Source organism: Electrona antarctica, assembly GCF_951216825.1.
Source record: "Electrona antarctica genome assembly, chromosome: 2".
Taxonomy (NCBI): domain Eukaryota; kingdom Metazoa; phylum Chordata; class Actinopteri; order Myctophiformes; family Myctophidae; genus Electrona; species Electrona antarctica.
In genome coordinates, this window is record NC_136807.1 from 36,348,633 (window position 1) to 36,364,301 (window position 15,669).

The 15,669-nt window shown below is 43.3% G+C and overlaps 1 protein-coding gene across 1 annotated transcript; it reads left to right on the forward strand.

Annotated features, from left to right (window-relative positions):
- The first annotated feature begins 11,380 nt into the window (after window positions 1-11,380).
- On the forward strand, window positions 11,381-15,579 carry selenok (selenoprotein K). The gene is made up of 5 exons (XM_079524364.1): window positions 11,381-11,510; window positions 12,034-12,124; window positions 12,930-13,004; window positions 13,415-13,513; window positions 14,823-15,579. The coding sequence occupies exons 1-4, from the start codon at window positions 11,417-11,419 to the stop codon at window positions 13,506-13,508; spliced, it is 354 nt and encodes a 117-aa protein (XP_079380490.1). The 5' UTR covers window positions 11,381-11,416; the 3' UTR covers window positions 13,509-13,513; window positions 14,823-15,579.
- Window positions 15,580-15,669: the final 90 nt, after the last annotated feature.

The following is a 15,669-nucleotide window of genomic DNA, read 5'->3' on the forward strand; positions in this document are numbered from 1 at the left end:
TCAGAAGACTTTTTTTTAGACTCGTCCTCAGGTCTAAAAAAAATGGGTTAAAAATGTACCTGAGGGGGTTTTAGAACTTTCCGAATATTAGTTTGTAGTACACACACAGGACAAAAATAACTTGTGCACAGTCGCACACACACGCGCGCACCCTTTAACACCCATACACCAGTGTCCCTGCTCACCCGGAGACTGAAGCTCTTGGCAAACACACAGCTGATGGATAAAGTGTTATTATGGATTTCCCTCAGCCAATAGCAGGTTAATCTGCAGCCAGACTTAACAATAGAGCCATTATAGACGAGAGGAAGGGACAGAGGGATGGAGGGAGAGGAGGTGGGAGGGGGGGGGCAGTGTTGTTTTTGGCAGCAAATTTAGATTTTAGTTTTAGTCGTTTAGTCTCTTGAATAGTTTTCATTTAGCTTATTGAGTTACATTTTAGTCACCCGGAATGTTTTTGTGTTAGTCTAGTTTTAGTCGACTAAATATCATAAGATTTTAAGTCGACTAAATCTACAGTTGATTTAGTAGACTAAAATGTGTTTTGGAGCGCCTTGATGCCGGTCATAATGACTGAATTTACACTTGCTGAAAATAGCCGATCTACAAGCTCACAACGCGTCGCAGCGCAACGCATTGTGAGCTTGTAGACCTGCTATTTTCAGCATACAACCAAGTGTAAATTGACTTATACTGGATCTCTTGTCCACTAGTCCCTAACATTTTAGTCTACGGTAGTTTTTATTTGTTGACGAAATTGTCAATATGTTTAGTCTTAGTTTTAGCCACCATAGCTTAGTTTTCATTTAGTTTTCGTCAGTGAAAAAGGTTAGTTGACGAACATTTTTCGTCTTAATGAGACTGGAGAGAAATCAGAGGCAAGAGACAAATAGACAGCAGGCCAACGGGAAGGAGAGGGAAGGTGAAGACCAAAGTGAAAAAGTGAGAGGGAGGGAGGCAGAAAAAGGATCGAGTGAGGAAAGTGAAACAATGAGAGCATAGTGGGTGATCAGACGAGAAGGTAAGAGAGATACAGGGAGAATGGATGGAACGGAGTGTAATAAACTTGCTTAATTCAGCACGCTGCATTTCATTGGATTGTTTTTCAGCGGTGCACACCGTTCCAATGACTGGCTGCGTGTGTCCCAATGTCCCTATTCTCCCTTTGTATGTTTGGAGTATGAAAAGCTGCAATACCCCTTAATGAATCATGCACTAGTTACTAATGCCTGCGCACGCACGCATGCACGCACGCACACACGCACGCACGCACGCACGCACGCAAGCACGCAAGCACGCACGCACGCACCCCCACACGCACGCACGTGCACACTTTACAGCACGACACTGACCTCATCACGACATATACAGTATGGGCATTCCCAGACGATGCCCTAATACAATCCCAAAAGACAAACAGATATGTCTCTAGGCTATACTATGCAGACATATTTTGGCCTGCATGAGAACCTGCATTTCCCGTTTGTTCGTCGCGTCACCCATGCCTCCATATATGGTCAAGCCTTGTGACATCATGCCTCGTGACATCACGCCTCCATATGGTGACACCTCTTGACATCACGCTTCCATATATGGTCACGCCTCGTGACATCACAACTCCCTATATATGGTCACACCTCGTGACATCACGTGACATCATGGAGACCCTTAGATCTCCATATATGGTTGTCAGTCCAACCACTGTGGTTGCAGCGACGCGACTCAGACTTGCAAATGAACCAGTTGGTACAACACATGGATCTCCATTATGTGGAACGGACAATCATCACCTGGATCTCCATATATGAAGATCACGACACTGACCTCATCAAACCCTGGATAGCCATACATGGAGAAGACTGGATCATCACCTAGATCTGCATATATGGAGCCGGCCAGCAACTCTATATCTGACCTCACTGACACCACATTAATAGTTTAACTCCTGATTCTTAACTGTGCCGTATTAAGAAGCTCAGTTGTTTCGGCGCGACCTCACCCTAAAGTGCGGGTCGCGCCCTCGGGGCATCTTACTGGTATAAGGTATTTAATTCTGACCATCTCAATCTTTCCGTTATAGCGCGCACGCGTGCACACACACACACACACACACACACACACACACACACACACACACACACACACACACACACACACACACACACACACACACACACACACACACACACACACACACACACACACACACACACACACACACACACATACACACTTTAAGTCCCCCCCCCCCCCCCCCCCCCCCCAAAGCACATAAACATGATTGAGACTCGCATCATGACGTGTTGTGGGCTTGTATAGAGCAGCTATTTTTGGCATGCGACAGCATGATAAGAAGCTGAAGCTATAGCTGGTGCTGGTTGTGCACCATGGCCCAGGACACCCCTCCGTGGATTCCTCTATAGCTGGTGCTGGTTGTGCACCATGGCCCAGGACACCCCTCCGTGGATTCCTCTATAGCTGGTGCTGGTTGTGCACCATGGCCCAGGACGCCCCTCCGTGGATTCCTCTATAGCTGGTGCTGGTTGTGCACCATGGCCCGGGACACCCCTGCGTGGATTCCTCTATAGCTGGTGCTGGTTGTGCACCATGGCCCGGGGCACCCTCCTTGGAATCTACGCACAGTCGCACACCAAGAGCACTCTTAGGCAGTGATTTGAGTGCTGATATATTTTCGCAAAATACATTTCTTCTGTTTTCTTCAATTGTATAATATCGGATTTAAATTACAATAATATTTGTATCATATCTTTAGAGTAGTGGTTCTTAAAGTGTGATCTGGGGACCCACAGGGGTCCATGAGGGAGGTAGCAAAACAAGGAACAGTTTAACCACTTAAACCCTATTTTATACATGTTGGGGGATAGCTAATCTACAAGATCACAGCACATCCAATTACTGCCCGTTTTGAGCTTGCAGATTGGCTTTGTCAAAACAATATTGTGAAAAATGCACAAATCTTCTCTTATGCAAGTCCTTGGCAGAAATGATTTCCAGATGGGGGTCTGCAGCCAAATACATTTCAATGTGGGGGGTCCTTGACATGAAAATGTTTGAGAACCACTGCTTTAGAGTTTAACGGGCCCGAACAGACCTGGTTGAGCCCAAGCCCCATATCCACGCCTTAACCATCCACCTTATAACCCACCATTTGTCGCTCAACAAGAATAAATGTATGAACTGAAGAACTGAAAATGATGATTTGATGCACTGCATCTATACTCTGTCCCCAATGAATACAACAGTAAGTCAAGTTTTAACAGTGGTAGCCTGGTCAAGATGTGATAAAGAACATAGTAGGGTCAGAAGAACTGATGATGAGATGAGATGAGATGATGATTTCCTAGTAGGCTGAGGAAAGACCATAGCAAATGTACGGCACGAAAGATTACGCCAATGGACAGACATACAGTATATAAGTGAGATAATGTAAATGTACAGGAGGTCTGTGGTTAAAGTGAGAGTACCTTAACACAGGGGTTCTCAACCCGTGGTCCCCAAATTATTCTGGGGGGGGGGGGGTCGCACAAGTTTTTTGGGCATGTTGAAGTCAGAAATGAAGACAGAAGTATAGCCATCCGGTCAAAACCACGGAGAGCTCCCTAGATCACGCGTGGCGAGCCTTTCTTTCTGATCGCTAAACAGGGAAATGAACGAGAACGCGCATGCGCGAAAAGCAAGGAGTACATTGCAGAAGGATAGGCCAACCCCCCCCAAAAAGAGGGAAAAAAATCTGAATATAATTTTTTCGTTTGATATCAATGAAAAAGCGATAGGACGTGTAAACACACGCAATCAGTCGGTTGGATTAGTTATGCCATTTCCACTCGTCGTATACGGTCTGAATGTGTTAACACCTTGAGGGCCCGGGCCTATTTAATCCATAGGTATAGAGCGTCGCAGTCCCGCCCCCTTTCATGACGACGCCAGGCCCAGGAAATAATTCCCAATGCATTTTTCCCATAGACATTTCAAAAAGTATTTATTTAAAGACCTTATAAGCGTCGTACAAAGCCAACTCGAGTCGTGACAAATCATGACAACAGACACAATATTTTGGACCAAACAAATAATTACAAAGAAGAAAAACAGCAAAAAAGGTGTTTCAACCTGCTGTTTTTCCAATTATCCAATTATTTGTTCGGCCCAAAAAATGGTGTTTGGTGTCATGATTTGTCACAACTCGAGTTGGCTTTGTACGACGCTTAAAAGGTCTTTAAATAAATACTTTTTGAAATGTCTGAGGAAAATGAACGGGGAATCATTTCCTGGGTCCTCGTAGGGGGCGGGACTGCGACGCTCTATAGGCTGGTGCATTTAAACCTCAGACAACAATGAGTAGTACTTCATGGGGTTCCCAACGCTGGGAAACACTGGGTCAGAAGAGGACACATTTTCAACACAGGCAGGGTTAGGACATATCCCCATAGGGGGAGGTTGACTCGGGCATAATGTGTGCTGAAAAAAGAGGTTCACGTATGTTTTGGAGTTGTGTGAATAAAGTGAAGGTTATCCATTTATAGAAGAAGGGTTCAACAGGTTAGACATATTGCAACAGGGGCAAGGACAGACCTTCCCCTGGAGGGGGAGAGATGAGTACATGTACAGTTTCCATGCATGTGGCTTAGCTTACATGAACTTGAAGCTTTTAAATGAGGACATATTAATACATGTGCGCAAAAGTCTTAGTTGGGACCCCATATTGGTGCTCAAACAATCTCATGAGAGGGCCAAATTGCTAAAGAATTTGAGGGGAAGGATAGAGAACCATTTATACTCCAAAGTAAGCTTCTTTTCAGCCATCTAATGTCTTAAGCAATGGTTTGGCATTGAAACTAAGCCTTTGATGGTAATATGATTAGTGCATTCATCTATTCAGTTCTATGTGAGCATTGGATAATGAACTGGCTTCATGGTCTTAAGGGAAAATGGACTAGGCAAACGTGGTCCATGTTCAGCAATGATAAGATCAAAAGGTTGATTTATGCTTGTGTACAAGTTTTGTATTTGCTTTATAGTGAGAGAGATACAGACACAGATAAATACACAAGTGAGAAAAACAAAAATATAAATCCTAGAGCAACACAAACTATTCACCAACATCCTACTTGATCAAGAAAAGTAACATAACAAGGTATACATCTCTTCTCAATTAACTTAGGGTGGACTACGTTCGGCAAGAGAGTTTGCAGCTAACATAATGCTGACAGACATGGCCATTATGAAGAGTTATCATCACAGTTAAGATGTTAAAGAGATGACAATGAACCAGAACAGAGGCATAGGTGTCATCAGTGGAGGATTATTTGAGTGTTAAAGTGAGTTGTTGTATGTTTTTTAGTGTTTTTACAAAGACATTTCAGTACTACAAACACACTTTCCAAGTTACATCTTAGTCAAATGAACAGAGAGGTTTTTCAGTGCAGTACTGAAGGTCCAGACACAGTAGATGCCCTCATGTACAATCATCAAACCAAGGAGCATTTAATACATTTAATAAACTCACACTAGTGGTATCTGGAATGTTCGTCTAATCAAACTGTGTCATGGTCTTGTCATTCATGGTAACAATAACGGCAAACATCTAGCAACAATGAAACATTCACAGGCCGAAACATATCATCAAAACAAGTTTGTTCGCAGCTGTCGTGCCTTGCATAGGCCTATAGGTTAGCTGTTCTGGATAACAGCATCAGCTAAATGAATTGTTCTGGTAGTGGGGAGCCAAGAAATGGCCTCTATTCGACATTATCCCACATGGCACTATTACAGAGGCATCTTAGCATACAGCATGGGAATAGAAAGATAGATGAATGTGACAAAAGCAAGATGGAGATGAGCCAAGTTGATGATGGAGGGGTGGTGGGGTGGACTGGATAGAGGAGTAGGGGAAAGATAAAAGAGGTTTTGCGTGTGACAGAATTCAGAATGGTGTTTGTGGCTAAAGGAGGGGCAGAGGAGATCAGTCCCATGATATGGAGGATTCTCTGAACTATTTGAGATCTGAACGAGCATATGTGGGATCACACAGACGTGCACGTCCACACACTCTCAGTTACATGATAGGTTATGTGTTGACACGGGGCACTCATCCCACCTTAAATCAGCCCCTTCTCTCACTCACACGCATACACACACTTTCGTATAAGACACGCCGGAAATAGGGACGCCGGGAAAGTGGTTCAAAATCGGGACATATTGGCTGCACAATCGGCAATATCGATGTTGCAACCTTGTCACAAAAAGTCAAATAATGGCTGATATATTGGTCTGGCTGGCCCTACTTTAGTTTGAACTCACAGTCAAGTTCAAAAGAAAGCCATCCCCACAGGGGGCTGATTCATGAAACCCACAGAAATCCTTAAAACAAACACTCTTCAGCCCTGTCACATCCATCAGCGGACAAAGCAAACCAACGTTTTACACTGGCACCCACATTTTACACTCTCCGTCAAAGTTTGAACCCAGTAACACAATGTTCACTTATTTACGGTAGCTTAGTCGCCACCCTCATACAAAAGAGGTACAGAACGACTAACCTAGAAACTACATGGATGAGAGATAGAGAGAGAGAAAGAATGCTTTCTGACTGGAATGACAAAATAAAAGAATGGAGAGAGAAAAGAAGGGATTTAAAGGTCACACCACACGTAACCGCTGACATAACAGAAGGTCGCCCCGTCATTCCATGAGGCAGCGAGGCCCTCGTTGTTAAAACAAACTAACAGTAAAAAGAACCAATCAAAAGAACGGCCCTAGAAATGGAAGCGCTCGAGCCAACCTGCCCCGCGTCAGAGACCGTGTTAAGTCCTCTCGAATGCTGCTATGCACGGATTGCACGCGCACGCACACACACACGCACACGCACACGCACACACACGCACACACACAGAGACAAAGACATTAAAGAGCGATAGAATTGGGGACCAAAAACAGAGTGCTGGGAGGCTGGGGGCATAACAAGCAGGAGGCTGACGTTTAAGCCAACATGGGTTGGTGAAACCCTGAGCCTCCCTAGGCAGGCGCGCACGCACGCACGCACGCACGCACGCACAGATGCCATACACCCCACCCTATCCCATTCCTCACATGGAATTTACCATATTTGAAAGAAGCGTTTGGCATCCTGCCTGTCTGCCCAATTTACCTCGGCTTTTTTACTTCACATGCACACACGCATTCACACACCCCTTCTCAATTCCCTCCTTAAGTTCCCATTCAACATCTTTGAGTACCTGGCACTCAACCACAGTGCCCATGGGTGGAGAATCAGATCAGAGGGGGTTTCAATGTGAAGCAGGGGGGCGGTGTAAAGCGTGGCAGCTGTTAGGGACTTTCTAGTAGGTGGCTTGGCTTAATGCTGAATGCTGCCATCAGATGACCTTCTAACTGCTGTTTTTATCCTTTCCTTTTATTCCACTTCAATTGGAGGTTGACACAACCTTCCTCCTTAGAGAACCCATTCCAACGATTAAAAAAACGTTCTCAGCAGCACCATGAGGTCAAGAGGTGAACTGCAATAAATGGGAGTGAGAACGATTCAGCAATCTGATTTGGGGAACATTTTGGAAAGCCTCAAAAACAATGGCTGCCTTTGGCTGGTAATGACTCAATTGTTACTTACCCCTCTAAGCCACACGTGCCCCCATTTTGCATACGATATGAACGCCATAGATCCTTCCTCCTGCACTGCATCTCCCATACGCCATCCTCCTGTACCTCTCCCAGTCACCTTTCTGTACCGTTTAAAATGAAAAAACAAAACAAACAAAAAGTAAGGACCATACAACCTAAAGAAAGAGGGAGAACACTGCCTTTCAATAACACGATTTTGTTTTAATGTAAGCACAGCATTTGATTCTATAAATCACAAACATAGGGATATCTCCCCCAAGGGCCCTGCATGTAGAAAGACAGCACACAGAGGAAGATGCATACGAGCAGAGTTCATCCAGGGATAGAAGCCTAGACTCATGCTCTTTACCACTAACATTATCCTGGTTTGCACCTAACACAGCAAGTCATGGGCTACTGATTAACTATTTCCCCTCTATCAACTAATCTTATTTTCAGCAAGAGGGAAATTGAATTTCCACACAAGCATCACCTTGGTCCTTGACACAGTAAAAGATCCCGAGCTATTGCATGCAACAAGAAAAGCTATTATTAATATTATAATTATTTTTTCATTGTTTAAAAGAAAAATATTACATTTCATGCCGGGTACTGCCTGGGTGATAAGCATGGCGATTGGAAGTCAATTGTTTGGGTGAACAGTGTGTGTGTGTGTGTGTGTGTGTGTGTGTGTGTGTGTGTATACTTTTTTTTCCTTTTTTTTGAGTGGTGTAAACCACTCCTACAACTGGCTTTGTTAGTGCAGAAAAAATGAGCATGGTTGCTATGTTCACCCTGTTCACCCGGGTGTGATTCCACTCCTACAACTGGCTTTGTTAGTCTGTGCAGAAAAAATGAGCATGGTTGCTATGTTCACCCTGTTCACCCGGGTGTGATTTAATTACGTCAGACATGATTTCATTACGTCAGACAGGCTATATTACACCACTCAGTTCACACGGGTGTGATTTTTGTATTACATCATCTAGATTTATTCAACTTTTCATATATGGCTGTCAAACATAAAAAATAAATCAGATTAATCACAGCTTAATCATAAGTAATACATTCCATACAGAGAGAAACAATAAAACATAAAATGCTGCAGAAATGATTTGTGTTTATTCATATTTAAATAAACAAGCACAGATTTCTTGTGTCAAAACATTTTGACTTCACCAAAGCATGCTTGGTGAAGCCCTGGCTTGAAAAACATACTATGGCTTGGTTTATATGTGTTGGCGTACATTCGCCTAGGGTAATAAAAGCTGGACTTGAAGTTCAGGCCAGCAGAACGAACCCAACCCAGCTTAGCCTGGACTGATCCAGTCAATGCTGGCGTGTCTCTTGTATTGTCAGGCCATCATCTTCTCTGTTCAGTTGCTTCCTGCTCTATTGTGCTCTGCTCTGTCATGTTGTATTCTGCTTTTCTCGATTTTGTTGTTGTACTGCAATCCTGTTGTGTTCTGTGAGTGTGACGCCAGTGAGACAGGGGGAAGTACCAGAACAAACCAACCCCAAAGGGGTCTTTGTGCTCCGGCGTTAGAAAGCGCACTCGTCTCTCCTCTCTTTGTCCGCCTACCTCCTACATGCTCCCAGCATTACCATGAGTCTTTCCCCTCATGTCTCCCACATTACAACAATACCTCAACTCTGTCCCGCGGCCCACACACTAGAATGCCACTGAGGGGCGCCATCAACTCCTCTCTTTTTGTATCAGCCTCATTCATTGTCTCGAACACCCAGCTGGTTTGTCTCATTTCTGTCTCATTTCCTCTCAAATACAAGCACACAATCTCAACCTCTGTCTCTCAGTCCCTCTCTCTCTCTCCGTCTGTCTAGCTCTCCTCTTTTTCTATTCCTATCTCTCCCCACCATCCTTCTCTCCCTCTCTCTCTCTCGGTGACCTCACCCAACACCCACATCACAGTGACTTCACCAGCCAGCAGCTGCAATCAAGGCCAGAGAACAGGGTGTTGGTGGAGGGGACAATTAACATCGCCACAGAGTCTGGGACACGGGGGTGAAACTGCAGACCGCAGCCCAGGGCAATGGATCAAAAAGGAGTTCTGCCAGCAGACTTAAAGATGAAGATATCAAATAAAATGCTCATACCCTGTGCAATCTTGCAACCTTGCAATTTATAAACAAGCTAAATGGTTATATAGCTTTAAAGCTCAATTTGTCCATTTCAAGTGCTGCCCAGTGCCCACACATATTGTCTGGGATTTGAACGATTGAACCTCAGTTCAAGTCCACCATTGAGTTACATTAAACGCTAGATAATGCCCCACTTATCTCCACTTTCTATAATAAAATGAACATTGTAGCAGGTGGTCAAGTGTTTCTCTGTGGGTGGGAGCTCTGGAGGACTGATGTAACTAGAGGACACAACACAGTCACAGCATCCAGGGTTTGAATCTATCTCATGCACACTAGTGTACAAGCTTAGTGATTCTCTCCATCACTTTTTTTTGGACACTTGGACAAAGCTGCAGTAGCATCATGTAAAGCATTGGCAATTAACATGTATTTCAACTTGTATGTCATGTGTCCAATATCTGAAAATAAAACAATTAACTGAACTGAACTATGTTAGACCATCCCCTTTCTCTCTACAGCAGTGGTTTTCAACCCGTTTCATAACAAGGCCCATTATTTATTCGGTATTCAAGCACGGGCCACCATTTGATGAGATTTAGCCTCTCAGACCCAAGACGTAGAATATCGTTGGATGAGAATTATTCTACATTCTCTAATTGTGCAGACTTCTTGTAAACCAAATCCATTTGGTTTCATATGTTACACTCTGAAGAGTTAAAGATCTAAAGAAATGACTTTCTTAGAAAGGACTCACCATCATTTAGCTGGGGACCACCTGGAACCTCCTCACTGGTTGAAAACCACTGCTCTACGCCTCTACAGTATACATGTTTACTTTTAATCCCACCAGGGAAATTCTGTTTTCAACTGTTGTTTTGTCTGACAGGAAGAGTCTGAGAGAATCTGTCTACCTGGGCTGGGAAAACTAGGAGTGGTCATGTCAACGTGAAAGCATGGGAGAAAGTAAGCGAGAAAGAGCATGGAAAAGAAAAAACGTCAGAATGAGACCAAGAGCAGAAGTAAATGGCCAACTTTGAGTATTTTTGTGGAATGCTGTTAAATACGAAGATGTGGGGTTTGGCCTAGTGTCACTGTTTATATTCAGCCCGTGTAGTGTATACCTCAAAGGTGACTCTGAGTATAGTATTAGTGTTTTAATGCTGACTAGGCCAAACCGAACCAGTGCAACACAGTGAACACAACACACACAGACGGTCAGTCAGTCAAATGTGTCAGAAACCATGTAGCAAATTGACAGCCAGGTCTGGGCTTAGTCGTGTGTGTCTTTGGCTAAAAGTTAGGCTGTTTGTTTCTTCTAACAAGGTGAGCTCGGTTTTCTCATAAACTAAAAATATAAAACACTTACCAAAATGAGACTGCCCAGTACGTGCCCACTGTCGCCTCTCGTCTCCCCAAATTGACCTCGTTAACTTGGAAATATCACGTTGCTTATTCATTTCCGTTTGTAGGCCTACTATTATTATTTAGATTTCCCATAAACATAATCTCATTGCATGTTTTGGATAGGTGACAAAAAAAGGTGGTCAAAAAAACCTCGAGGACAAATGAAGTGTGTTTAACAAGTGTTATGGCGGTAAGACAGTGCCATCTGCTGGACAAAGCTATTAAGAACAGTGTGAACTCTAAGTTCTGGTCCAGGTCTGGTCCCTGAAAGCAATGCATGACGTGTACAACGGATGCGGAAGTACATTCCAGAATCCAGATCGTAAACAGCAGCAGCAGAGTTGATGTGAAGATGGTGTACGTGTCCAATGGTAAGTCGGTGGTTTTATTAGCGATCTATCATCTGCATTTTGAGCATCTATAAGTAGACATTCACGTTTTTGTTCTGTCGGCAAATCGTCGTACAAAACATTGACGTTGGGTTGCCCAACAGTGTTTTGACAGGCCTACATACAGTATAGCTTGCAAGCAATAGCTTGTCTCAAGTTAAACTCGTTTGTTTTTAGACGACGTATATTTATTATCTTGTAAATACAGTATGCTTAGGCCGAACATATTCACCTGCTACACTGGATTTCATTAATTTGGCGTCAGCGAGTGGCATTGATTACTTGGCCAATGGTTTACTTTTAATCGATTTAGCATTCCATGGACAATTACCGACCTACTTTCCTGTGCTTCTTTTCCCCTGTAAACTGCTGATAAAGTATTCAATCAATCAAACTCATTGCTTTTGGTGACGAGATGAAGTACATTTTCTTAGGCACTCCTTGGTTTGTTATGGTCATCATCATGTTCTCCTGTCTTCCCCCTGTTGTGTGCCCCTCCTTTCAGGTCAGGTTCTTGACAACAGGACACAGTCGCCGTGGCGACTGTCCTTGATAGTTGACCTGTTTTGGGGAGCAGTGGAGTTCATTGGCCTGTTGTGAGTCAACCACCCCAGATCTGGCAAACACACATCACTCATTACCATAATAATAGTTATACACATTATGATACTTTAATCATAACCTGTACAATAATGCCCAATTGACAGCATCAACACATCTAATTCACTTTGAGTTATACCAACAAGACACTGGGGTCTAATAAACGGGTGTTCTCCCTCAGGGATCTCAGACTTCACGTTGCCAATCTATGAGTTAAAAACGTTCGCTCTGAAAGAATATATATTCCACATTTGCGCCACAATTTTTCAAAGATAGCAGATCTACAAGCTCATAGCGCAGATCTGCTATTTTTCAATAGCTAAAGCATAACACATAATTCTTAAAACATCAAAAGGAGTTCCCATCCTGAATGAGTTAACCAGGTCTGGTCCTGTCTAATCTTTTAAGACAGACCCTGCTGCGGGATGGGTTCCCAGATTGGGTCCTGTTCTGGCATTATATCTTTCGTATTTGTCCCATTTATTTACAGTTGGTCACAGGGCAACCAACCAGACTATTGTTATTTTCATTGTATTGTGTTCTTTCTAGAGTAACGTTGACGTTTTTTGGGTCTATGGGGTTTTGCATTATTGTGTCATCTATGGGGTTTTATTATTTTATTATTATGACATCGGCATCTCCACTTATATAAAGTCTGGTAAAATGTATTGCAAGAGGCAACCAAATTGCATCATTCTAGTTTCTCTCTGTGCTGGACTGTCTAAAATCTCTAAATGCTTCTAGAAATGTCTAAAAAATAATCCTAATGAAATATTTAAATTGCTCCTTGTTGTCTTCCAGCTTTCAGTCTCTGGTTCAGCCTGATTTGACAAAGGATGGAAAATCTGGTTCCTCACGATTCAATGATGGCAAAGGGTAGGTCCCCATGTTACTCTGTCTGCATTATGGCCGGGTAGTATCAAATATCCCTGGGGTAGTTACTCAAAAAATACTGACAATTGCAAATTGGCTCTCTGGCTAGCCATGTTTAAAACAAAACTGCTGAAATAGAATGAATTTGGTTGCTAGGCATTTCACTCATTGAGGCTCCTTGGTTTAAATTGTTCACAACTTACACAAGAGGAAAAGGCCTCGTAATGAATGTAATACTGTTATGTTAAGTGGTGTGTCCTATTACTGCATTAATCCCAATACTTGAACATGCATTGAATACTCCATTGTGCAATACATTTTATTTATCAGTGGTTCCATCACCCAGCGGATTTTGCCATCACCAGGGTGATATTTGGTACTTAGTTTTCTATCTCCCCTTTGTTCCACTGCAGTCCCCCTGGTCCCCCTGGTGGTAGGAGGAAGATGGGCAGGATAAACCATGGTGGAGGCCCCAGTGCTCCGCCCATGGGAGGAGGAGGAGGATGAGGAAGGTAAGCTCCCTGCCCCACCCCCTTAAATTATGGACCTGAATTCTATTACCCAAAATCTAGGCCACTTGCTCCATAGACATATACAGGTAGACGCCCCTTTCGGCTCTGGAGCGTATGTGCTCAAGAGAGGGCTCAAAATTCCCGAGATTCCTTGCGAAGCCCGAGTGTGCATCACAGAGTGCATGTTCGGGTCTGATAAGTCCCGGAAAAGATGCGCTGTGATTGGCCAGTAGTCACTTGAGTGGCAGTGTCCAATGAGGCATCTATTTTTGAGTGGTGCAAACCACTCCAACAACCAGCTTTGTCTGTACCCGTGTACCTGTACCCGTGTACCTGTACGTGGTACCCAAATAAATGAGAATGGTCACTGACATTACGTCAGACCACAGCTGATCAGGCTATATAAGACCTTGCACCACTCAGTTCACACGGGTGTGATTTTTTTAATATCTATGACTTGCTCACTCACACTCGACCACTCCAGCATGGCGGTGTTACGTTGAAATTTGTGACCTGCTGAAATATGTGATGTCGCATAACATCAGTGTCCGAACGTAAAGTATTGCAGTTTGTTTATTAGCAGAGTTCAACCTAGCTGTATTTAGGCCACATATTTAAAGACCTCCATGTAAGTTGTGTGAAGTCCACAAGATGGTCACATATCTCGGCAGGTCACCAATTTTACCGTATTGGCCTATTCATAGTCCAGTTTTCGGCGAAGAGGTGACCACCAAAACGGTTGTTAGTAATAACAGAGATGTGTTGTGTGAGTGGTGACCACCGCGGTGTGATGTCATGTTGTAGTTTTCGGTGGTCACCTCTTCACCGAAAACCGGACTATGAATAGGCTTAACACTTGCTTGCTTGCTTTTTAATTGCACTTTGAGCACAGAGCACGATAAAATAAAGAAAAAATATTTTCCTAAGTCTCAGTTTAAGGAGTTTTACTTCTATTTTCTATACGGTGAGCGAGTCTTTTCTTGTCAGTTTCCCTTATGTTTTTGAGACCACCGCTACCGTAGTCAAGTTTGGAAAGAAAAAAAGGGCGAAGAAAGGCGCAACAGTTTTCTCAGTGTTTTAGGCCTCAACACTGCCATGCTGGAGTGACCGAGATTTTGGGCATTGGAATTTGGCTTTTGACTTTAATCCTGGGCCTGTACCGCTGACTGTACATTACTATATCACCTACACTACAAGCAACCAACAGTCAGTGAGTGCAAGGAGCCATTGTAATTGTGAAATTTCCAGTACGATAGGGGAGACAAGGATATGAGATGTTTTTATAACATAATATGAACTGTCTCTCTAGGTAAACGCCTACACGTCTAGTGTAGGCGTGGTGGCACAGCCTCTCTCTGTTCAGGACCTGAGCGATGATGATGATGTTGTCACCCCCTCTTCATTGGTTGCCTCTGCCATTGGCAGACTCTTGACGCCTCCCTGGGAATTCCTACACGTAGGGGCCAGGATGGCTGAACACGGCAGCTGCACTTCCTCCCTTTCCTATTCCCCATAGTCTCGTGTAGCCAGACAACTATTCCACTATCTCCGAATGCTATTATAGTCTGGAACTACAGCTCCCAAAATCTGAGTAAGGAAGCTGCCATTTCCATTCACGAAAAATATATTTTAAAATATCTTTAGAGCTTATTTTTTTATTTCCTTTTCTGCTAAGCAACAAGCTATATGATTACATGATTTCTATTTATTAGGATAAATGTGTGCGACTATAAAGACGAAACGGAAGTGGCGAGGAGGATTTGGAAATTGCGAGAGGCAACAGTCTGGTAACGCGAGACTATATTCCCGATAACTCCCCTACACTGTAAAAATCCTTTTTGTTTCATCCATTTGTAACTATTGAGTGTACAATACAAATGTAATCAAATTGACCAATTGCATTTGTACACTCTCAGATAAATTAACACTAAGGGAATTTTACCTAGTCACAATGGTATTTCACAGGGGTGTAAATGTTAGTCCCCCCCCCTCCAGCTGAGAATGAAGAAGTTAGTTTGTCATTGTTTTGTATCCTTATGTTTGAATAAACATTTGCTCTGTTTAAACATGTTTACTGGCATGATCTTTATCCTATTTCACTCAAATAGTTTTATGCCATTAAATCACCCTTTGCTACTGCTTAGATTTGTCACATC